This window comes from Microcaecilia unicolor, chromosome 5, assembly GCF_901765095.1.
Source record: "Microcaecilia unicolor chromosome 5, aMicUni1.1, whole genome shotgun sequence".
Taxonomy (NCBI): Eukaryota; Metazoa; Chordata; class Amphibia; order Gymnophiona; family Siphonopidae; genus Microcaecilia; species Microcaecilia unicolor.
The window spans coordinates 292,713,584-292,738,905 of NC_044035.1; the positions used below are offsets into that span (position 1 = coordinate 292,713,584).

At 42.3% G+C, this 25,322-nt stretch overlaps 1 protein-coding gene across 1 annotated transcript in view; it reads right to left on the reverse strand.

Moving 5' to 3' along the window:
- ADAMTS5 (ADAM metallopeptidase with thrombospondin type 1 motif 5) overlaps nucleotides 1-25,322 on the reverse strand; it is an 85,776-nt gene that overhangs the window by 40,943 nt on the left and 19,511 nt on the right. Inside the window, exon 2 of the mRNA XM_030204277.1 lies at nucleotides 5,340-5,472. Within this exon, the coding sequence (XP_030060137.1) occupies nucleotides 5,340-5,472 (133 nt within the window). The remainder of the gene's footprint in view (nucleotides 1-5,339; nucleotides 5,473-25,322) is intronic.

Sequence of the window (25,322 nt, forward strand, 5' to 3'; positions counted from 1 at the left end):
AAGAAGGAAGGGTCAGGGTGGCTCAGGACTAGGGTGAGGAAAGTTGGGAGAGAAGGAGACCAGAGAAACTTCTATTGTAAAAATCTCAGGCCACACAGCTAAGTCAACTTTGACTTAAAGGACAGAAAAAAACTCCAGAGCCTCTGAGAAGTCAATTTTCAAAGAGATCTCCATGGTCAAAAAGTGCTTTACCCACATAATCTGTTTGTCTAACAATTGACCATCCTGGATTCAGGTACACCTATGTGCTTTGCTCCACAATGTGCATATATTTACCTGAATAGTAATAGAGGCATTCCTGGGTGGAGCTTACATGTAGAATGGGAATTTCAAAATCTATGCATGTAGGTTTGGTCATAAAAGGTATCTACAGAAAAAGTGGGTACAATTGTCTATGGTGACATTTTTCTCATGCAGTTTTCTTAGTGAAAGATGGGCACATCCCATGTTGTTATATACATTAACAAACAAATAATGAGCAGAAAAACAAGATTTTCCCCTAAATTTTGTAAATGGCATTTAAAATTGCATGTACACATTTGGGCATGCACTCAATTTGCATGTGCATTTTAATAGATTAATGAGCCAATTAGCACCAATAATTGGGTGCTAATAATCAATTATCGGCACTAATTGGCCTTAATTGAAAGTTGCGTGTGCATTTTTAGTTGCACTGATCCACGCAGCCATGGGAGGGGTCATGGGCAGATCAGGGGTGTTCCTAGAATTAATGCACACTGTTATAGCATAAGTGGGATCCAAGCCTAATTTAAATGTGAAGGTTTACACCAGGGTTTACTTGGTGTAAATCCTTGCATCTAAAGTTAAGCACTAAGCATATTCTATAAATGGCAGGTGCTTAATGCCTTAGTTTTTTGGTGCCGATTTTTTGGCGCTATTTATAGAATTTGGTTCTTTATGGTTTGTTGATTATACTGCTCTCTATTTGCAGAGAGGGCACACTATTTCATATAGTGTACACATGTGTGAACCATTGCTCATGCATGAACCATTACGTATGTACGAATTAGTGCGTGCATGTGCACACTATCAGTGAAGAACACACTCTGTTTCTGAAATAGTACAACCTTTTTGCAAATAATTAGGTCAGTTCTATAAATAGTACCTAAATTTTAGTACCGGGAAAAATATGGGCTAAGTATAATTCTATTGTAGAAAAGCACTTGGAGCGGATTTCCACACCCACTTATGGCATTAGGACTTACATTTTGTGAAACCTGGTGTACATTTTGACATGCAAGTTGGCCATTGAACGCAAGAGTTCTATAAAATCGCACCTATAATTTGGGAATGCCCCTGAACTGCCCATGTCCTTCCCATGGCCATGTCCAATTTTGGGTTGCGTGTGAGACATTTTGGGAATGCAGCATTATAAAATAGCACAGTGACAGATGCACACATAAATAGAAATTGGTGCCAATTAATGCCAATAATTGATTGTTAGTGACTCATTAAGCAATTAAGGGTAAAGATAGTGAAGTTGATATACCTCCTTTCTGTGGTACACCCAAAGCAGTTTATATTTATTATATTCATGTACTTTCTCTGTCCCTAGTGGGCTCACAGTCTAAGTTTTGTACCAGGGGCAATTACTTGACATGCAGATCTGCCCAGTTTACCCTAAATTGGGCGACTTTAATAGAATTTGGGAGATAGTGTATACACTTTGAAAAGAGGGCACACCCTTAAAGACATTCTACCAGATATTCAGCACTATTTAACTGGCCAGGAATGGGTCCTGGCCTGTTAAATAGTGCTTAACTGGCTATCCACGAATATTCAGCTGGAGATAGCTAGTTATCTCCCACTGAATATTTGCGGCCAGCGCTTAGTGGCTAACCGGCTATATCATGCAATATAGCTGTCTGTCTGCAAATATTCAGTGCACTGCCAGCTAAGTTTGTTGGCCAAATTGGGCTGCCGAAATAGCAGGGCTATTTTTGGCCAGTTTAAACTTAAATGGCCAACACTAAATATTGACTTGGCTGGTTAAGTTGACACCAGCCAAAAATAAATTGGATATTTAATGCCGGTCACCAGAAACGGCCCAGCATTGAATATCCGGGCTCAGGGTTGACCGCGGGAGGTAGCCTGGCTAACTCCCACAGTCTGGATATGAGTCCCCTGGTCTCCAAAATGAAAATGACAACTAACCAAAACAATACTACAATTGACACAATGAACTATTTGAAACAAACATTTTTGGGCTGCCCATCCCTACATCCTTCTAAACCCTGGTAAATTTGCATCCGATTTTTTATGTTTGCAGTCCTAAATTATGGAATACTCTTCCAATAGAGCTTTGCTCATTGCATACCATTGATCAATTTAAGAGAGATTTAAAGATTTATATGTTTATTCAGGAATATGACCAAGTCGACTGTTGGTTTTGTTTAATGTTTAAATAGATGATGCTGAATAATTGTAGATTCCCCTGTATTATTGTATTTTATTTTGTATGTTTTTTCTGTTCTCCGCTTAGAATTTTTTAGATATGCGGGCTACAAATAAAGTTAGCATTGAGCAATGAATATTCATGAGAGTGATCTGCATGCGCTGCCTCCACTGCATGCAAATCTCTATCATGAATATTCATTGTGGATATCCTAAAAACCTGACTGACTGGGGTGCCTCCAGGACCAGGTTTGGGAAACACTGCCGTATTCTATAAAATGCATGCCTACATTTTATAGTGCACAATTCAAAAGAGGTCATGGCCATGGGAGAGGCATGGGTGGGTTGGGTATTCCCAGAAATTAGGCATGTTGTTATACAGTAGGGTCATTTCTTTGCCCAACTGCCATTAGTTGCATGCTTTCATTTACACCAGGTTTCAGCAGGCGTAAGAGTCGCACCCAAAGTTAGGCTGCCAAATATCTGAATAAAGTTAATTAACCCATAAGTGCCTGATGGTCCCATATGTGGGAACACATATGGGAACATATGGGAACATTGGGCACTAATGGATTAACTGAACCTCTTAATTACTGCTGAATATCCGAAAAAAGTTAATCAGATAACGATATGCAGTTAACTTTCCTGCAGACTGCACTACTGAACGTTGTCCCCTATGCATTTTGACACAATAAGGGTATGTTTATAGCAGGGTGTGTGGGCAGGGAAGGTACATGGGTATGTGCAGGGGAATTATACATATGGTGCTTAAAATTGTGTGCTCAAGTTTGGGCACATGCAATTTAATTAAGTAATGAGACTGTTAGTGCCTATAATTGGGCACTAACAATCAATTATTGGCACAAATTAGCAACAATTTGGATTTATGCGTGCATCTTGCAATCGATATGGAGCGTGGCCATGGGAGGGGCCTGGGCAGGTCAGAGGCATTCACTTAAAATGTGCGTACTATTATAGAATTTGGGGCAGTGGCGTAGCCACAGGTGGGCCAGGGTGGGCCCACTTAGGGCTCAGGCCCACCCAAAAGTAGCACATGTTTAGCGGTAGCTGGTAGGGATCCCAAGCGCCACTAGCTGAAGATTTCCCCCTGATGGTAACGAAAACGCTACTCTCCACGATACTGGCACCTGCACATGCTCAGTTTTCAGCGCATGCCTGCTTCTCACTGCCAAGGTAGAAAGAAGCATTTTCCCACTAGCTGAGATATTTTTTTTTGTGGTGGTGGTGGGGGGGAGAACACTTGATGCCCACCCATTTCTTGCCCTTGCCCACCCAAAATCTGTTGTTTAGCTACGCCCCTGATTTGGGGGATCTGCACCTAATTGAGGCACAGGGATTTATGTCAGGGTTCAGTTGGTGTAAATTTGCTACTACTACTACTTATCATTTCTATAGCGCTACTAGATGTACGCAGCGCTGTATACTTGAACATGAAGAGACAGTCCCTGCTCGACAAAGCTTACAATCTAATTAGGGCAGACAAACAGAACAAATATGGGTTAAGGGAATCCTCACTATGCGCTAGTCCATAAATGGCGCCCAACTTGGAGCACAATTTATAGAATAGCACTCAGCGTGCAATTTTTTTGGCACCCAAGTTTGGGCGCCATTTACTGAATGTAGTCCTTAGTGTTTATTTAATAAAGGGAAAGGGAATGGGACTTGATATACCGCCTTTCTGTGGTTTTTGCAACTACATTCAAAATGGTTTACGTAGTATATACTGGTACTTATTTGTACATGGGGCAATGGAGGGTTAAGTGACTTGCCCAGAGTCAAAATGAGCTGCAGTGGGAGTTAAACCCAGTTTCCCAGGATCAAAGTCCACTGCACTAACCACTAGGCTACGCCTCCACTCATATATGCCTAAACAAAACAGCCCATGGGAAGCTTCTGCATAAAGGCTTTACCTTGTATGTGTGCGCCTGTAAGAATTGACATTCATGGATGTATTTTAAGAGACACTTGCTTAAGTGCTGATCCCTCCTCTGCTTTGTCCATTCTCTACCTTGGGAATGCGTACAAATATAACAGGGAACACTATATTTTTCCTACTGCTTACTATTATGTGTATGGGCATCAGGGTAATTTTATATGTGCCTGCTTCAGCACATAAAACACTGTTCTACATGCTCCAGTTACCTATAAAGTTACACCAGTATGGAAAGATGCATTTAGTACATCAATTTTCAATACTGGCATAAACAGTCGACATCTGTCTTTATCCTCAGATTTCCTGGAAATGTGCTGCATGAAAATACAGTTCTAGTTGAACGCATGAAAGAGATGGTGCCATCTCATTTCGGCAAAAATACTGCATAAAGTGACACAAAATTTCATTCTGCTCTTTTTTTTTTTTTTTTTTACTACTTGTTCCAAACTGTTCTGGTTCTCTGGCTTACAGTGACCACCCATGCAGTTTTCTCCCTGAGCTTTCTAACTTCAGTGTAAGCTATAGATATCCATGCTTTTAGATATTTAGCACTAAGCAATAAAAATAGCACCCTTTTCCCCCTAAATAAATGAATTTCATTGTGAACTGCTCTGAAATAAGTGATTTTGTTGATGTTTAGCTACTAAATATATTGTATGATGGAATCATGACAAGCTAGATTTCGTATGAGCCAGTGCCAACACTACTGGAAGGAGAACAAACAGATGGGTTGTAGACTGTAGTGGTGGTGTGCTATGCATTGCAAATACAGCTTTTAATAATACTTAACAAAAAACGAAACATCTCATGTGTTCGCCCTGTTGCCCAAATCACCCAATGCCTCTATGCATATCTTTTTAATGTATAGCTGCAACAGGAGAAGTCTGGAATTAATTGAAGAGTATTCCATTTCCTATACAGCTGTTACAAGTGTTGGATTTGGCAACAGAATAGTAAAGGCACTACATACCAATTTCGTGAGCGACTGTGAAAGCTGCATGAAGACCATCATCTTCAATGACTGCACAGCTGCGCTCCGGAGAGCATATGGTTCCAACGTCTGCCATTCCCAGAGTATCACATGAATAGTGCCCACATAAATCCTGTCCATAGAAGAGGGGGGAGGGGAAAAAAAAAAGAAATCAATTTTTACATCTGAAGGGAGAAAGCTGTGTGACTGCTGGCCCTATGCACAGAGCCAGAAGTGAAACGGTAATTACTGAGAATGCAAAGTCCATTCATGCCTTCTTTCTAAGGGTGATCTGTCAGTGTGAGCTTCTGTTTGACAATGAAAAACAGGGAAACAGAGGCTGATTTTCTTAGGGGAAATGATATTTACAGTACATAACGCACAGCATTACGAGCAACAATATAATTGAGCCATTGCATACATATTGTATTTCTAGTAACTTTTGGTTTCTTAGCGGGGTGAATTCCAGGCTAGAATTCTATGCATACAAGACAGTCTCTTGATCTGAGCCACACAGAGGTCAGAAGTCTGCGATATCCATTCATAATGCGAGCAGACAAGAGCATGTGCCAGGGAAGGCATATAAGTCCTCATTGTAAGTAGGGTCACCGGGGTCTCAATGACAAGGCACAGTTATTGGGAACAGAGAAAACAATGAAACAAAGTTCTGTGACAGAATGGTTAGCAAGCATTCAAGTTTCTGGAAACAATTCCTGTGTCCAAGCTTTTCCTTATAACCTAGAGGGCATGGTTCCTGGAATGTGCTTACCTGAGTAAATAAAACTAAAACACAAAAATGGACAATACGATGATTCCCTTTTATTAGACTCAATACATTTTCAGGGAAATTCTAAAAATGATACTTAAAATTGCACATGCAAATTTGGGTACATGCTCGATTTGTGCTAACAATATGATTGAATAACAAGCCAATTACCCCAATAATTGGCAGATAACAATTATTGGCGCTAATTGGCAACAATTTACATTTACATACACATCTTCCTAGTTGGCATTCTATAAAGATGCACGCATAAATTCTAGTGCATGGATCTGAAAAGGAGGCGTGGCCATGAGAGGGGCATAGCCAGGTCAGGGATATTCCTAGAATTTGTGCACAGTTATAGAATATGGCAGATCTATACCTAATTTAGGCATGAGGATTTACACCAGGTTTCAGCTGGTTTAAATCATTGTCCCAAAATTGGGCACGGATCCTGGCACTAAGCACTATTCTATACACGGCAATCAACTCGGAGTGCCATGTATGGAACAGTGCTCAGCACCAGGGGTGGCCCAAGGCAATCTTCCACTGAGGTGAGGGCTGAGATGCCGCCTGAGGCAAGGGCTGAGATTCGCCCCCCCCCCCAGCCATGATCTGGCATCTCCCCCCTTCCTTCTTCAATCTCCTTCCCCGAGCTTACTTTTATTTCCTAGAAGGTGATGGTGGCAGCGATTCCTATAGGCTGTCCTGCCACAGGCCCCGGTCTCTTCTCTCTACTGCAGCCCGCCTCTGAGGAAACAGGAAGTTATATCAGAGAGGCAGGCCACAGTAGAGAGAAGAAGCTGGTATTGACAGCAGGGTAGCCTATGGGAATAGCTGCTACTGCCACTAGGGGGAGAAGCCAGACTGCGGCCGATGTGGGATGATACATCCCTGTTTCAGTTGGCCTAATGGTAGGGTCACCACTGCTCAGCAGTCATTTTTTTTATGCCCAAATTTGGGTGCAATTTACTGAATTCAACCCTTTTTGACTAGCATTCAGAAGCTGAAACCCCCTTCTTCAGAAAAGATCACCAAGGGATGAATTCTACAAGTGAGCACCTCAGTGGGAGTCCATTCTATAATAGCACTGGTGCCCAGATTCCTTTATAGAATACTAGGCGTTAAGCCCATAACAACAGGCTAGTTTTTTGTTTTCCTATGGCCTCCCCCAGTCCACCAACCCTGCTCTCTCCCCTGCCCTCCCCCCATGTCCAGCAACCCTCCTCTCCCCCCTCCCATCTGCTCCATCCACCTGTGTCCATCAACTGTTCTCCCCCCTACCCTCCATCCTCGGGCTCCCATCCACCGTGATTGTGACCTCCTGTGCCCTGCCGTCCCCGCCGCCGTCATTTCGCCATCCCCCCGGCATCGCCCCCCCTCTTTCCGTCGTTGTTGTGTCGTCAGTTCTCCATTGCTGCGTTTGTTTCCCTCAGTTCTGTCCCCTCCTTCCCTCCCTGCTCCCTCCTCCTTCGATTTCCATGCCCATGTCCAAGCCCTCCTCCCTATTGGGCTGTACTGCTGGTGGAGGTGGGGCTTGGACTTCTACACTCTCAGCATTCGACTCTACTGCACATTTGCAGGTGAGTCGGTCACTTGCCGTTTATATGTTTGACTAGTGTAACCCTGTATTGGTACACCCAACATTTACATACCTGCAGCTATACCAGCGATAAACATAGCATAATTGCAGGCACATAAATACAGCAGGGACATCCCGTCCATGTCCTGCCCATGTATTTGTCCCTCTTGCAATTACACACAATGGAATTTAAGAGTGCCATTACAGAATAACACTTGGGCACCCTGTTGGCACTTTTATGGGTAAGTGTACATTTACATGCATGCTAGTATTTATTTATTTAATCAAACTTGCTATACTGCTTTAACTAACTAGCAGACCAAGACGATTTACAATTCTCAAAATTTCAATAAGAAAGTGCAAAAAGAACTACAATAAAAATAGGAAAGAGCAACCAAACATTCACAAAATCAAACCATAGAACAGATAGGGGAAACAAGAATAGGTGCTGGAAAATGGGGGGTGGGGGTGGAGAGGGGTGGGGGTGGTGGTGGAGACAAGGCCGGTGGAGTTGTGGGGAGTGGGTTTTGGGGGGGTTTGGGGGGGTTTAGGGGGGGTTTGGGGGGCTCAGCACACAAGGTAAGGGAGCTATGCAGCTGGGAGCTTTTTCTGAAGTCCACTGCAGTGCCCCCTAGGGTGCCCGGTTGGTGTCCTGGCATGTCAGGGGGACCAGTGCACTAGGAATGCTGGCTCCTCCCATGATCAAATGGTTTGGATTTGGTTGTTTATGCGATGGGCGTCCTCGGTTTCCATTATTGCTGAAAATCGGGGACGACCATCTCTAAGTTCGACTTAAATGTTGAGATTTGGGCGTCCCCGACCGTATTATCAAAACGAAAGATGGACACCCATCTTGTTTCGATAATACGGGTTTCCCCGCCCCTTCACAGGGACATCCTGTGAAGACGCCCTCATGAAAACTTGGGCGCCGTTCGATTATGCCCCTCCACGTCGTCTTTAAGCCTCAAGCTGAATTACAATCATACACAATAAAATATACTGTCATAAAATATTACAACACTTAAAATAACAAACCAAAATCCTTTTCCACATCAATAATTTTGTCACCCATATTCCTAGCTCTTATTAACATCTCCTAGGTTTAATAAATTGTAGTCCAAACCCTAGGTATAAAACCATGACTTCACTTGTTTCTGGAATTAAGGAAGTTATTTTCTGCCTGGATCTAATGTAACCACTTATTTCAGGTGACTGATGCAATACAGCTGAATGCTGAATAATGTGGGAATCATCAACTGAACTTCTGAAAACAAAGAAATGGTAAGACCAGTTTGGATGATGTTAAAGATCATGGAGGCTGATACCTCAGTGACACCTTGGTCAGGTATCATAAACAACGCCCATTAAAGGAATCAAATACAATTATGAAGATCTTAAATTTTATTCCAGTTTCTATGAGCAAAGTTGGAGTAATGTGGTCCATTTTTTTGCCCTTCTAACACATTTCCTGTTGCATTTGGATGTAATTTCTGGTATAGAGCATTACAGTAATCAAGATAATGCATTACTACTGAGTGAATAACTGAGGCCAAGGCTTTCTGATCTAAATATGATCATAGTTGCTGATAAATGACTATAACATCATTCAGATTAATGTTTATAAACTAGAAAGATAATGAACTGGACCATAAAGATTGTTTATTATGGAGTGAATATTCAGCCGGTGGTGGTCAGCATTTTTTTTAGCCGTCGGCAGCATTATCCCTGGACAGGAGCATAGTTATAGGGCCCTTGGGGGCCCATGCCCCCAATATTGGCTCAGGCCCCTCCCCAGTCAAGTGTACAGGCTTAACATCCCACTAGCAGCAAGAGCTAAGTCTAGCACTTCTCTCCCTTGACCTGGCCACCCCCAGCAAGTACAGTTTATCTGTCACTTCCCAAGGTCCTCCTACCTGGCTTAATCTTTAGCAGTGGATGTGATTATAGCAGACTGCCCAACCTCCTTGAGTCTGCCTTTGCCAACGTTGAAGCTTTCCCTGTGCGGTGTCCCACCTCCATTGACCCAACTTCCTGTTTCCACACGGTGGGACACCCTACAGGGAAAACCTTGATGTTGGCAAAGGCAGTCTGTCGTAATCATAGCCGCTGCTAGAGATCAAGCTAGGTGGGAGGCCCTGGGGAAATGATGGATAGAGTGGACTTACTGGAGAGGGTTTGGGGAGAAAAACGCTGGACTCAGGGGGTGGGGGGTGGGGGAGAGATGCTGGACCAATTTGTGTGGTTAGAAAGAGGCAGAGACACTGGAATTGTCCAAGGGTAGGTGAGTGGGAGGGAGAGTTGTGCTGGATATAATGGGGGGGTAGGGAGATGGAAATGTGTGGTACATTGGGGGAAAGTTGGGAGATAGAGATGTAATGGACATTGAGGGGGGAAGTTGGGAGATGGAGGTGTGCTGGACATTGGGGGGGGGGGAAGTTGGGAGATGGAGGTGTGTTGGACCTGGGGGAGGGAGTTGAGAGATGGAGATGTGTTGGCTTGGAGGAGAAGGAAAGAGAGATTATGCTAGATTAAGTAGAGAGGAAAAAGAGATATTGGATGATGCTAGATTTGGGGTGAGTAGGAAGACAAGGGAGATGCTGGGCATGGTGGGGGGGGGGGGGGTGTAACAAATATGTGGTAGTGCTGGACATTGGATTGGGATGGAGACAGAGACAGGTGCTGGACATGGGAAGAGTAGGGATATGGGGGGGTTGCTGACATGGAAGGAGGAGAAGAATACGGAGGGATGCTGGATACAAGGGGGAGTTGGGTGATGCTGGATGGAGGTGAGGGAAAGATGATATGCTGGATGAAGGGGTGAGAGAAAGAGAGAAGATACTGGTCAAAGGAGTGAAAATAGAGAGAGGGTACTGTACAGAAGGGAGGAAAGAGAAAAAGAAGGTGCTGGAAGAAAACTGAGGAATAATGGGATGAAGAATGGGAGGGCAAGGATGAGGGAGATGAAAAGCTGTAGGTAGACGTGGAAAAAAAAATAAGACTGAAGATTGAATAGTAAGAATGAATGAAGTCTAAGCAGATAGAGATGCAGAAAAATAAATGAAGGAAAGCTGAAAGGAAAAGATCAAAGTCAGAGATGAATATAGGTGAGGAAGTGAAGAAAGGGAAAAGGAAAGGGAATGGGACTTACTATGGTTTTGCAACTACATTCAAAATAGTTTACATAGTTTATACAGGTACTTATTTGTACCCGGGGCAATGGAGGGTCAAGTGACTTGCCCAGTTCCGCAGGATCAAAGTCCGCTGCACTAACCACTAAGGAGAGAAAAAGTGGCAGATGGACTGGAGATCTTGTAATGAAAGTTAAGAACAGACAGAGGAAAGCAGAAACTGGAGACTGGGACAAACATAATTGGAATAAAAAACAAAACAACCAGACAACAAAGGTAAAAAGAATTTTATTATTAATTCAGTGAATGGAAAATGTCAAATTTACAGTAAATTCACACTGCTTTCTTTGTATTTTGCAGAGTGTAGGGTGCTGTTTCCCGTTCTCTAGTGTTACACTGCCTGCAGAGTGTAGTTCTTGGGGTTTAAATTTAACTTTTGTCTACATATTCATATTTTAACTTTGTGCTCATTTATTCTGTACCTGGTAAGGGTCTATTTGTGTTCAGTTTTTGTGACTTAGGCTAGGTACTGCATGGATTTTCTATTTAAGCATCAGTAATAATTCAGCTTCTTCAGTTTTCCTACAGGCATATTGATGTTCTAGGTCCCCTTGTATTATTTACTGTGTTGCATTTTCCTAGGTAGGGTCCTTGTGTTCTGTAAATTAGTGGTGTTATGGTAAAGTAGATTAGCTCTATAGGTCTTAAGTGATTTATTGTAGGCTTTGTGTTATAGGTACTTCACAATATGCTTGGGACTGGAGAGGGTCTGCGTTTTTACTGAGAATACACCAAAATCAATTTTTTTGTGTGTGTGGTGAATTCCTGGGGAAATGCCCTTTTTCTGCTTTGCATCCGTTCTTAGAAGAGGAGCTATGGGGTTTTCGGTGGATGCAAAAAATATGTTTAAATTAACAACTTGATAGTCAAATGCGCAGTGTTAGGGGTTCGCATTCTTTATATTAGATTTCTTAGGCTACATATTTAAACTGCTACTTCAAAAGTATTTACCTGATCTGTTAATACAGCTTAAAAAGGTGTTTATATTTATTATAAAGCAAGTTGTAGAATATGTACCATTTTAATAATTATTTTACAGACTACTGGGATGAATGTTGAGATATTGACCAGATTTGTCTACTGTAATGGCAAAGTTTAAGATATGGGATAATGTGACTATGGTTAAAAATGTCAGTGTGTGTGTGTGGGGGGGGGGGGGGTATTTTGCTGCAGGATAGCTGTTGGGCAGAGTGTTTACTTTAAAATACATCAAGTGCACTTTAAGGAATTATTTAGGAGTACACCAAGCACTGCTCATACCTAAATGCCTACAACCTCCCCCCCCCCATGTTAAGTTTGAGCTCCCCCAAAATAACAGGTCTGGCTACTGACTATCCCAGGATATTCAATGCTGGGTTATGACCAGGCCAGCATTGAATATCCATGAGGCTCATTTTCAAAGCACCTAGACTTACAAAGTTACATACTGTATGTTACTATGGAACTTTGTAAGTCTATGTGCTTTGAAAATTAGCACCTAGGCTAGTAGGCTAATACTTATGTGGTTAAGTGCAATATTCAACCATAAAAGGAGAGCTGCATAAAGATAGGATTGTGTCTTATGTGGTCCTGTTTATGCGGTTACCTTATGAAGTTAAATGCTGAATATTGGTACTTAATTGTAAAAGTCCAGATTCTGCTCCCGGACTGCCCAGAAATTAACTGGCTTTGGTTTAGGTGTTAACTGCAGATATTCTGTGGCACTAACCAGTTAAGGGCTCCTTTTACTAAGCGGCAATAAGCCCAATGCAAGCTTACCGTTTGCTAAATGGGAAGTGCCACCCAGCTACCGTAGCAGCCCGGCGGTACTTCCTACCCCTAGCGCGCTGCCATTTCTGGCGCTACAAAAATATATTTATTTTTGTAGCACCGGAGTGTACCCAGCAGAAACCGGGCAGTACCATGTGCCCAGTTACCGCTGCGCTAGCGCGGGAGCCCTTACTGCCACCTCAATGGGTGGCGGTAAGGACTCCCCCTGAAATGGCCGCGTGGCTAGTGCTTTACATGCAGCACGGCCATTTCCTGTAGGAAAGAGAGATTTTCCTTTTACTCTCTGCGGTATAAGGGGGCCTTGGCACACATGAAAAACACACACCGATACCAGCGCAGGCCCCCTTTTGCCGCAGCTTGATAAAAGGGGCCCTAAGTTAGCCCTGGACAAGTGATTTAAATGGCCAGAAGCCTTTCCTGGCCATTTAAATTGCTTTGAAGATAGTCCCTCCACATATATGTCAATATTTGTTTTTTTTTAGAGACATAGGGGGTTGATATTCAAGTGATTTGAATGGCCAAGAGATACTCCTGGTTGTTTAAATCACTTCTCTGTGGCTAACCATGGATATTCACCAGTACTTAACCTGGACTGGCTTTGAATGGATATACACATGGATTACAGCAAACAACAGACAGGCTGTTCAGCTCTGCACTTATTACTTATGATTCTGATTGCATGACTATCGCTGGGGTTTACTAAGCCAGTAGTGGGGCTGGCTGTGTGTTAGTGCTGACACAGCCCATTCACTTCGAATGGGTTGCGTTGGCAATGCTGCACGGAAGCCGCTAGCGTGGCATAGTAATTAGACCCCTATATGTTTGTACTTCTAGTTGGTGGTCTTTTTTTAAATTTTATTTTTCAATTTTATTATTATACAACTCATTAGAGTATCAGGAATACAGGAAATTGTAACAATGAAATCTCTCTATATAAATGAATCATTCTTTCTTTTCATTCTTTCGATCAGAAATAAGGATAATTTGATCCAAGACTTAAGAAAAAGAAAGTAAACAATTACAAGAAATAAAATACAATAGATGCTGCTACCAAAAAGTGTCTCGCCTCTTAGCCTATCTACCAGTGTCGTCTGGAATTCCAACTGTTACATTGACATCCTCTTTTGAAATAAAAAAATCTATCAACTGTTTAGGATCAAAAAACTGAAACATTTTTGTTTGATACACAATTCTACATATACAAGGAAATTTCAGAATGTAATTCGCTCCTATGGCCAGAGTTCTCTGGCATAATGCTAAAAAAGCACTTCGCTTTTTTGGGTTTCTCTCGCCAAATCGGGATATATTCTTATTTTTGATCCAAAAAAAGTTGTTTGTAAATGTCTAAATGAAAGTCTCAGAACTGCATCGTGGTCCATTTCCAATGCAAAAATGACCAGTAAAGTTGACCTTTGAGTTACAACCTCCAAAGAGGATTCTAGATATGGCGTCAAGTTCATACCTTCTCCTCTATTAGGCTGGGAAATAGAACTCTCCAAACTATTTTTATTTGGCAAATATTGTGCCCGCACAATAGAAGGTAAGGATTCGCTCGACATACCCAATATCTCAGTCATATATCTTTTTACCATATCAATAGAGAAGATTAAGGGAGATCTAGGAAAGTTGGTAAACCTCAAATTTAACCTCCTAGATTTATTTTCTAAATATTCCAAACGTCGTGAGATATAATTCCTGTCCTTAACTGTAACTTGACCAAGGACTTCCAAAGTTTGTATTTTTTCTCCCATTTTCTCCACATTAGTAACAGTATTGATGATCGTTTGTGCTTGCTGGAGAGCTACGCTTGATAATAACTCTATATCTAATGAATTTTTAACAGTTTGAAGTTGTAAAGAGGAATGCATAGCAGCAGTTAGGTCCCAGAGTGCTTCTAAAGTCACCACGGGAGATTTTTGTAATACACCCACATCTAAAGCCAAAGGGGGGGCGTTAGCAATTTGACTCAGCGTACTCACGGCACCATCTTCCACCGTGGCACCTCAGGAGCCGTCCAACGATGAAAGCAGGTTCCCTCACTGCATTTGCCCGTCCCCCTCCGGAGAGAGCAACACAGACCTTGCTTCACCTTCCAATCCTCTTGGCTGCGGGGGCGCCGTGCATTCGACGGGGCTGAATGAAACTCCATCATCACTGCTGGCCAGCCCACTAGTGCCAGCCTCGATAGCAGGGGAAGAGACCCGATTTGGTCCAAACAGCACTCCGAATTGCTCCAGGGTCGGCTGGTTCAAAAGGTGGGTCCCACTTGGAGTAGAGGGATTCACCCGAGTTTTCCCATACTTTGGGAAATCAGTGCCCTCTATCCAGCTGCACTCCGAGCAAGGTAGCGCGTCTGGTGCAGCAAACTCGTTAGGCGGCCATCTTGGATCCCTTTAGAACTCCTAGTTGGTGGTCTTATCTTCATTGTTAGTGCACTTGATGTGAATCCTGGATCCTATACACTTTTAATGTTTGTGTTATGTATTGAAATTTTATATTTATTTTGCTTATTTATGATTTATATTGTTGTTTTGATTATTGTTTTTAGTATTGTACCCCTGAAGCAGCCCAGGAATGGGTGAAACATGACCATGTCAGGTGATTGTTTTAATAAAGAGATTTTGTTTTGGAGCAATTCATCTAGGATTTGTTTTCTTTTGGATCATATACACATGGATTATGCATGCAAAAGAGCTGCTTCAAATCTATATACACTAGGGACGGGCATTCATTTGAAACAAGGGAAATGTCAAGGACATTTCATGTTTTCTCTCTTTTGCCCCAAACGTCAGGACAAACCCCAAAGTTTCAAATTTTATCCTGTATCACTAATACTGTGCACTGTTCATAAAGAGTGTGTGCTTTTCTGAAAAAGTTCACAGGTTTCTGAAAGAATGCACCCTATTCACAACGAGGGGTATTTTCAATATGACGTCTAAGTCCAAATTGGCACATTTTGCCAAAAATGTTTCAAAAAATGTCTAGCTCATAGCCATAACTGAACCTGAAGAATGTCTACATTTCTGGTTTGATTATGGCTGTCAGATTGACATTTTGAGGCTAAACATGTCCATTATAAAAAAATGTCCTATGGAAAAATGTATAAAAACAAGCCATAGTGACATCTCTCTGGCAGCATTCCTAGTGAACTGGCCAGACAGACATCCCAGCAGTGCAGAGAGGCAGCCTAGTGGTCAGTGAAGTGGACTTCACATAAAGGGACCCAGGTATAAATCCCACCTAAACCTCTTCATATTGTGTGATGAACCCTCCAGGAACAGAGAAAACCTACTGGACCTAAAGGTCCACCACTGCAATAGCCCTCAGGCTTGCCGGTCACATATAGGTATTTCTATGTTCCAGGAGGGCTCACATATTTGAACTGAAATGAAAGTTAGACTGTTCCCTTGGATTTTTGCAGCCCAAATGCATGACCCTGCAGTTTTTAGCATTAAATCTAAGCTGCCAAATTCCAGACCATTCCTCTAGCCTTGCTAAGTCGTTCCTCATGTTATCCACACCATCACCATCGCTAAGTCCTTCCTCGTGTTATCCATACCATGTTATCCACACCTTTAATTTTGTTGGGAAAGTACGTGGCAAAATAATTGCTGGTTAGTTGTGACTGGAAAAGCTGGTGATTTTGTGAGGTTTGCAGTAGGCTGCTTACTATTTTAAATAGTTGCTTGGTTGAATTTGCAGTTTGCTTAATGTGTTGAGAGAAATATTGTTTTTTGGCTGTTTTTAAGGCCTAGCAGTATATTGCCATGTGTATCTTACATTTGAGCCTGTCTTCATCTGGGTGAGATTTTTGCCATTTTCTTTCAAGTTGGCATCCTTGACGTTTAATGACCTGTACTTCTGGGAGAACTACGGGGAACACTTGTGCATAGAGCATGGGACCATCTTTTGGGGGGCCATTTTTTCTAATGCCATTACTAAGCATGCATTCCAGATATCAACCTGTTCTGACACTGTCATCATCTTTCCATCTGCTTGGGGAGGTATGACAAGGCCCAGAGGTGTTCCTAGCCTGTTCACCATCTGGGTCAGGTCACAGCTGCGTCCCCCGGTGCATCACTGCCCCCTGGCATTTTGCAACCCCCTGAAGTGCATCACCCCACCACCTTTCCTCTAACCTCCTTGCCTCCTACCAAGGGGGTGCACAGAGCAGGTGCGTGGTTGGTTCTGCCAGTCCCCTGTCCCGGAACATGAAGAGGAGGCAGAGGACCGGCAGAGGCGACAGTCACTCACCTGCTGTGGGCCCCCTTGATGCCTGCACAGGGGGTGGACCGCCCCCACCTCCACACCCTTAGTACGCTACTGACAAGACCTCCAGGAAGTTATTAGCAGTCAGATTTCTCATATCTCAAATTTCCTTCCAAGCTTTGATTGGGCCTATTTGTTTTACATAGATTTTCAGTGCTGGTACCCAGAAATCTATCTGGGCAAGCTAGATCAGCTCAACAGCTTTCCTAACTTCCTAGATAGCTATCAGACACTGGCACTAAATACTGGCGATATCTAGATAGATTCCGGGAGTGCTGGTATCCAGATACATTCTGCTGCTGCATATCTGGAAATAGATAAACCTGTGGTGGCCACTGGGTTTTCAGCTAGTATGGTCACCTAGTTAAGCTAGGTGTTTGTGCTGGAGCTTAATTAATCCATATATTATCCATATACGTAGCAGCACTGGTTGTATGGATTGACGGTGACTGAACTGGTACTACTCATTCTGTTTAGGCCTGCTAGTCAGATATATTATCCACCTGGGGGAGAATTCTACAAATGTCGATGAGTTAGGTGCTAAAAGAACTGGGTGCTAAGCAAGTATTCTATAGCAGCCGATTTACGTGCCAAATCTGGTGTAGAATACTAGCATAAGTCCATAGTTATGTGCCAAACTTTAGATGAAAGCACTTAAAGCCTAAAATCAGCAGTCTAGCACATAAAAGCCACAATTCTATAAATTGTGCACAAGAATAGTTGGAACACCCCTGACACACGCATGCTGAATATGGGATATAAGAACATAAGAATAGCCATACTGAGTCAGACCAATATCTAGCCCAGTATCCTGCTTCCAGCAGTGGCCAATCCAGGTCGCAAGTACCTGGCAGAAACCTGCATAGCAGCAACATTCCATTCTACCAATTGCAGGGCAAGCAGTGGTTTTTCACTTGTCCATCTCAATAACAGACTATAGATTTTCCTCTGGAAACTTGTCCAAAACCTTTTTTAAACCCAGATATGCTAACCCTCTGACAAAGAGTTCCAGAGCTTAACTATTCTTTGAGTGAAAAAAAAAATAGCTCCTCCTATTTGTTTTAAAAGTATTTCCATGCAACTTCATTGAGTGTCCCCTGGTCTTTGTGCTTTTTGAAAGAGTAAAAAAATCAATTCACTTCTACTCACTCTACACCACTCAGGATTTTGTAGATGTCAAGCAAATAGGAGGAAATATTTTTTCACTCAACGAATAGTTAAGCTCTGGAACTCTTTGCTGGTGGAGGTGTTAACAGCGGTTAGCATATCTGGGTTTAAAAAAGATTTGGACAAATTCCTGGAGGAAAAGTCCATAGTTTGCTATTGAGACAGACATGGGAAGTAACTGCTTGCCCTGGAATTTGTAGTATGGAGTGTTGCCACGCTTTGGGTTTCTGCTAGGTACTTGTGACATGTCTTGGCCACTGTTTGGAAAACAGAATACTGGGCTAGATGGACCATTGGGCTGACCCAGTATGGCTACTCTTATGTTCTTGTGCTTTGTAGAAACATGGAAACATATCAAATGACAGCAGTTAAAACTATATGGCCTATCCAGTCTGCTCATCCATACCATCCACTAATCTCTATTATCCCTTCCTCTTCCTTAAAGATCCTCTGTGCTTGTCTCATGCTTTCTTGAATTCAGACATATAAAGGTTGCCTAAAAGTTACTTTGCTTTCCCCCTTTATCTGCAATTTGATTAACCTTGATGCATTCCAGTTCCTTTTCCCATTTCATTCCTTTTCTATGCAATTCCTTGCTTCAAGAATTATTTAACAATTCAGGAAGAAAATAAGGTGTGATTGTTCTCCCAGTATTTTGGAGCTCAGGTTAATGTGATGAGATACTACAGCTACTATCATTTATTTTATTTAGAATAGCAGGATATATTTAGATACCTTGAAACTGATTTAGCATTTGTTTTTTTTTTTTTTTTTAATGTTTTTAGTTATATTTCTATTTCATGCCATTGATTGTATTGATCTCTTGATTGTACTTTTCTGTACTACTTAATTGATATGCAGTCAGCAACGTATCAAATAAATGGAATTGAATGGAATGTATAAGTACTGCTTATTTTTTTAAATCACATTCTTGCAGTTGGCAGTAGCTCCACTACTAACCACATACTAATATCAACCTTAAATAGTTGAATTGACCCCTCAGCTGTAATAGGAGTGAATTCCAGAATACAAACCCATACCAGCTCAAGGTTGTACAGCATGTGCACTCAGCATTGCAGCTGACAGAGGAGGTATTGATAACGGCCTGTTATGTGATGACCTTAAGGTTCAGAGAGCGTTAAACATTCAGCCACATACACTAGTTTCTTTGAATGGAGGCATTTATGAATCAAAGATAATACTTTACCCAATGACATTCGGCCAGCACTGATCAGAGTTTCAGAGGTGCCAAATCTGACTCAGATATTCATTGCTGGGTCTAATATACAGGTCAAAGCCGGTTGTTGGAATTTATCTGGGTGATGATGATATTCAGACAGGTACCAGGTAAGTGCCTGGATGATGTTAAAAGTTTTTTTTTGCTGTCCTAACTTTATTCAGGCACCTAGGGGTCCTTTTACTAAGACGTGTAGGTGCCTAAGCCGTGTACAACGCATGTCAAATTAGAACTACCGCCTGGGTACCAAGTGCCCCCTGGTGATAATTCTAATTTCTACGCACATTCAAAATGCACAGCAGAAAATAATTTCTATTTTCTACCACGTGATGCTAACTGGGCAGTAATTGTCAGTGTACGTGCGCTGACGATTATTGCCTGGTTAACGCATAAGACCTTACTGCTAAGGCCCAAAATGGACGCGTGCTGGTTTTAATTTTGCTGCACGTCCATTTTCAGCAAGAAAAGGCCTTTTTTTGCAGGTGCACTGAAAAATGGACCTGCGTGCATCCAATCCATGCATCTGCACCAGCAGAGGCTATTTTTCAGCGCACCTTAGTAAAAGGACCCCTTATCTGGATTGTCGACTGAATATCTCTGCTAACAGATTAAATCCTGCTGCCATGATGTCTCCGATCTTGGACCACCTGATACTAACAGCCGTGGAAGTCACACTGGATTTTCAGCTGCATTGTGTGGTTGAGCGCAGCTGAAAATCTGTGGATTGCTCTTGCCCAGTTAAACCATTTAAATATCTACCCTTTAAATTTCAGTTTGGCTTCAATAGGGAGCCAGTGCAAATCGTCACTCTCCCCTGCCACCAACAGAACTATGTGCTCTAGGTACTGTTGTAAACTCTATGGTTAAAAAGAACCCTTGGTGGGCAGCTTGATTATTGCCTTGGAAAGGAACTACTATCTCATGGCTCCCTCTGTTTGCAAGGATATGTTATATTCTGCAAAAAAATTCAGCACTGTTTAATTGATACATGTGAAAAAATGAAGTAAAACCCAAACCATTAACTCTCAGAAGGGCTGCTCAAAATCCTGAGAGCCCCAAATTTCTCATTAGCGAATTTCAGAACTGTCCTACTTTTAGAAACATGGTTATACTATAACCAAAATTAAACGAACTTGAAAGAAATCTCAAATACTTTTGCTAATCTATTGCACTATTTTTGCTTCATATAGGGTGAGCTAACAGCTGTAACAGATTAGACATAAGCCTCTGTGTCATTTCATATTTAATTTAACCTCTGCAGATCAGCATCAAAAATGACCCTCCTCAGTAATTGCACTAAGTCTCCTCAGAGCAGCCTCAGATATTTTTAAATTATAAGTTTGGAGAGAAAATGGGAAATTCTTATTGCTATGCTGAGGTGCCTTTTGGGCTAGCCTTTTCATGCCTATATATTACCACTTCAAATTCCTCAGAGCTTTCAAAACGCCTACATAATTTTCAGAAAAAGCCTAGGCCCAGATCAACTTACACTCTTCCTTCTCAGCATTCATTTGTTATTTTTGGGTATTGGTAATTTGAATTCTGATGCTCTTCATGGACAAAGACATTATAGAGCATGTAGAATCTTATTTCCTATGCTCAAGTGGGTTCTTATAAAATTGCATGGGGTGTACACATGGAAGAAGTAGGCACCCAAACACAGTGCATATTTTTATGCGATAAACATGTAGGCATTCCTAGGTTTGGAGAATGGTAGAGTAGAGTAGGGATTGGCACTTGTGTGTGTATTTTAACATATGAGTTTATGTTTCTAACCAGCATATACATGAACACATGTAAATGTGTACATCTTCTGGCTCTAGGGAAATGCCATACAGGCATATAAACACATAAATTAGGTACAACATATACACTTATGTGTTTTTCTTGATTAGGCACCTGTTATAAAATTACTTTCCACAAGGAGAGTTTTCAATGGAATTACGGGAGTAAACAGGCACTTACACAGGTAGATGGTCCACCTTACAGAAGATTAAAGTATATGCAGACTTTCACAAAGGACATACTTTAGTCAGATTAAAAATAGGCACTTGAGAGATGTGTTTAGGTTAGGAGGAAGAAAACACTGGTTGTACATCTGATTTTTAGAACTATTAGCTGTTTTGCCCTGATTGGCTACCACAGGATTAAGTTTAAAGTAGTCCAACCACTTTACAAGAGGACCTTACGAGACAGGGAGACTAGGCATCTAAATGGCAGATGATGTTTAATGTGAGCAACTGCAAAGTGATGCATGTGGGAAAGAGGAACCCAAATTATAGCTATGTAATGCAAGGTTCCACGTTAGGAGTCACCGACCAAGAAAGGGATCTAGGCATTGTCATTGATGATACGTTGAAACCTTCTGCTCAGTATGCTGCGGTGGTTAAGAAAGCAAATAGAATGTTAGCCATTATTAGGAAAGGAATGGAAAACAAAAATGAGGACATTATAATGCCTTGGTATCGGTCCATGGTGCGACCACACCTTGAATACTGTGTTCAATTCTGGTGACAGCATCTCAAAAAAGATATAGTGGAATTAGAAAAGGTATAGAGAAGGGCGACGAAAATGATAAAGGGGATGGGACGTCTTCCCTATGAGGAATGGCTGAAGCGGCTAGGGCTCTTCAGCTTGGAGAAAAGACGGCTGAGGGGAGATATGATAGAGGTCTATAAAATAATGAGTGGACTGGAGCGGATAAATGTGAATCGTTTGTTTACTCTTTCCAAAAATAGTAGGACTAGGGGGCATGCAATGAAGCTACAAAGTAGTAAATTTGGAACACATCCTTCACTCTTCTATTCATATTTGGAAGGACTTCAAGATATATGGAGATGGGATGGCTTCACTTGGCCACATATGCAAGGAGACTTCTATGGATATATACAAGAAGGGACTGCTTTACATCCACATACATGCATGCAGAAGGGCCACTTCACATCAGTCCCATAAAGAAAGCAATAATCAGAGCCATTTCTGCTGACAAAACATTTCCAGCCCTCACAAGTTATGCAATTAACTCTATAAAGTGTAGTGGAGGTGTAGCCTAGTGGTTAGATCACCAGTCTTGCCATCCAGAGGTGCCTGGTTCATAACACAGTGCTGCTCCTTGTGATCTTGGGCAAGTCACTTAACCCTCCATTGTCTCAGGTACAAAATTAGTTTGTGTGGGACAGGGAAATGCCCATTGTACCTAAATGTAACTCTCCTTGATCTACTGCTGAAAAAGGTGTAAGCAAAATCCAAATAAATTTAACTGCATAAATTGTTTCCAAATACTAACCTCAATCAATTCTATTCTTTCTGCCTTGAGAAGGCAATGCCTGTGTATCTTGAGCAGCTCTTGAGTGGAAAATGTCTCAAAAGCTGGCTTTCTGCCATTCTCCAAGTACACCAAAGTCTTTGCTTTTGGCCTCTCGGAATGCATACAGCTGCTGTGGATAATAGTGATTCTTTGAGCTCGTGCAGGAGGCATCGGCCACTCAAGAGGGTGATGTCACCCAATGCCACCCGTATAGAGCACCTCTCTGAGAACCCACAGAAGTAAGGTTTATCAGAGCACGAGTAAGAATTCCCACACAACTGCTCCCTTGTGAGTCCTCTTGGTATTTTTAAGGACAATTGTCAAAGGCATTTCCATGCATCAACAGTGATTGTGAAAGCTGTGCTGTGCATACATGCATATGAGTATACACATTTAAAAGGCCACTTATGTGTGAAGGCTAGGTAGGTGCCTATTTTTGGCCTGTGTGTCTTTATAAAATAGTAAGGCAAAAGCGGCAAAGAGTACACCTAAAATGAAGCTGTGGTCATTTATGCCTACTCAGGAGTATGTAAGATAAGTGCTGGGCAAACTCCTGATCTGCCCAAGCCCCTCCCATGTCCACCCCATCTTGAAGTTATGAACTATGGATTTTCCTCAATGTTTCATGAATTACAACTAAGGGTAATTGCATGCATAACTGCAAATTAGTGCCAGTTAGTGCAAATTAACTCCAATTATCTGTGATTATTGGTTGTTAGTGCCAATTAATGGTTGGTTTACCAGGCAACTTATACATGTAACTGGCACTATTCTATAACCTACGCATGAAATTCTGTGTGCTAACCCTCTAATTCTATAAAAGCCGCCAAAAATTATGCACACAAATTTGGGCATGTGCTCAATTTGAATGTACAATTTAATTAAATAACAAGCTAATTAGCACCAATAATTGGCTTTCTAACAAGCAATTATTGGCACTAATTAAATTTAATTGAACTCTACGTATATAAGTTTAGGCACAGGATCCACAACTAAATTGTACGCGTGATTTGAAAAGGGGGGCAGGGAGGGCCATGAGCAGAACGGAGGCATTCCTAAAATTAGGTGTGTTGTTATAGAGTAATGGGGATATGCGCCAAATGTAGATGCGTGCATTTGCACCATGTTTCAGTTGGTGCACATGGCCACACCTAAATTTAGGTGCAATTCTCGGGTGTAAGTGCTGTTCTATAAACCGTGCCTAACTTTGGGGTCCTTTTACCAAGCTGTGGTAAAAAGGACACTGCGGTAGTGGTGGGGGCTGTTTTTGCCACTCGCCAGGGCCCTTTTTACTGCAGCGGGTAAAAAGCCCCTAAAAAAGACATGGCCACGCGGTAAGATTATTCTTACCGTGTGGCCATGCGGTGGGGAGCACTTACCTCCACCCACTGAGGTAGCAATAATGGCTCCTGTGGTAAACTGGCGGTAACCGGGCAGCGTATTGCGGTAACCAGGCAGCATATTGCGCTGCCTGAGTACCGCTGGGTTAGCGCCATGCTAGAAATTATGTAATAATTTTCCATAACGCCAGAAATGGCACTCGCTTGAGTTGGAACTACCGGCGGCCGTCGCTTTGGGCTGGAAGTAGTTCTGAGTTGCTGCATAGCAAGCATATAGCCATGTGGCAACCCTTTCTTAAAAGGGCCCCATTTAGCGTATCTTATAGAATAGCGCTTTTTTTATATATACAGTGGGGGAAATAAGTATTTGATCCCTTGCTGATTTTGTAAGTTTGCCCACTGACAAAGACATGAGCAGCCCATAATTGAAGGGTAGGTTATTGGTAACAGTGAGAGATAGCACATCACAAATTAAATCCGGAAAATCACATTGTGGAAAGTATATGAATTTATTTGCATTCTGCAGAGGGAAATAAGTATTTGATCCCTCTGGCAAACAAGACCTAATACTTGGTGGCAAAACCCTTGTTGGCAAGCACAGCGGTCAGACGTCTTCTGTAGTTGATGATGAGGTTTGCACACATGTCAGGAGGAATTTTGGTCCACTCCTCTTTGCAGATCATCTCTAAATCATTAAGAGTTCTGGGCTGTCGCTTGGCAACTCGCAGCTTCAGCTCCCTCCATAAGTTTTCAATGGGATTAAGGTCTGGTGACTGGCTAGGCCACTCCATGACCCTAATGTGCTTCTTCCTGAGCCACTCCTTTGTTGCCTTGGCTGTATGTTTTGGGTCATTGTCGTGCTGGAAGACCCAGCCACGACCCATTTTTAAGGCCCTGGCGGAGGGAAGGAGGTTGTCACTCAGAATTGTACGGTACATGGCCCCATCCATTCTCCCATTGATGCAGTGAAGTAGTCCTGTGCCCTTAGCAGAGAAACACCCCCAAAACATAACATTTCCACCTCCATGCTTGACAGTGGGGACGGTGTTCTTTGGGTCATAGGCAGCATTTCTCTTCCTCCAAACACGGCGAGTTGAGTTCATGCCAAAGAGCTCAATTTTTGTCTCATCTGACCACAGCACCTTCTCCCAATCACTCTCGGCATCATCCAGGTGTTCACTGGCAAACTTCAGACGGGCCGTCACATGTGCCTTCCGGAGCAGGGGGACCTTGCGGGCACTGCAGGATTGCAATCCGTTATGTCGTAATGTGTTACCAATGGTTTTCGTGGTGACAGTGGTCCCAGCTGCCTTGAGATCATTGACAAGTTCCCCCCTTGTAGTTGTAGGCTGATTTCTAA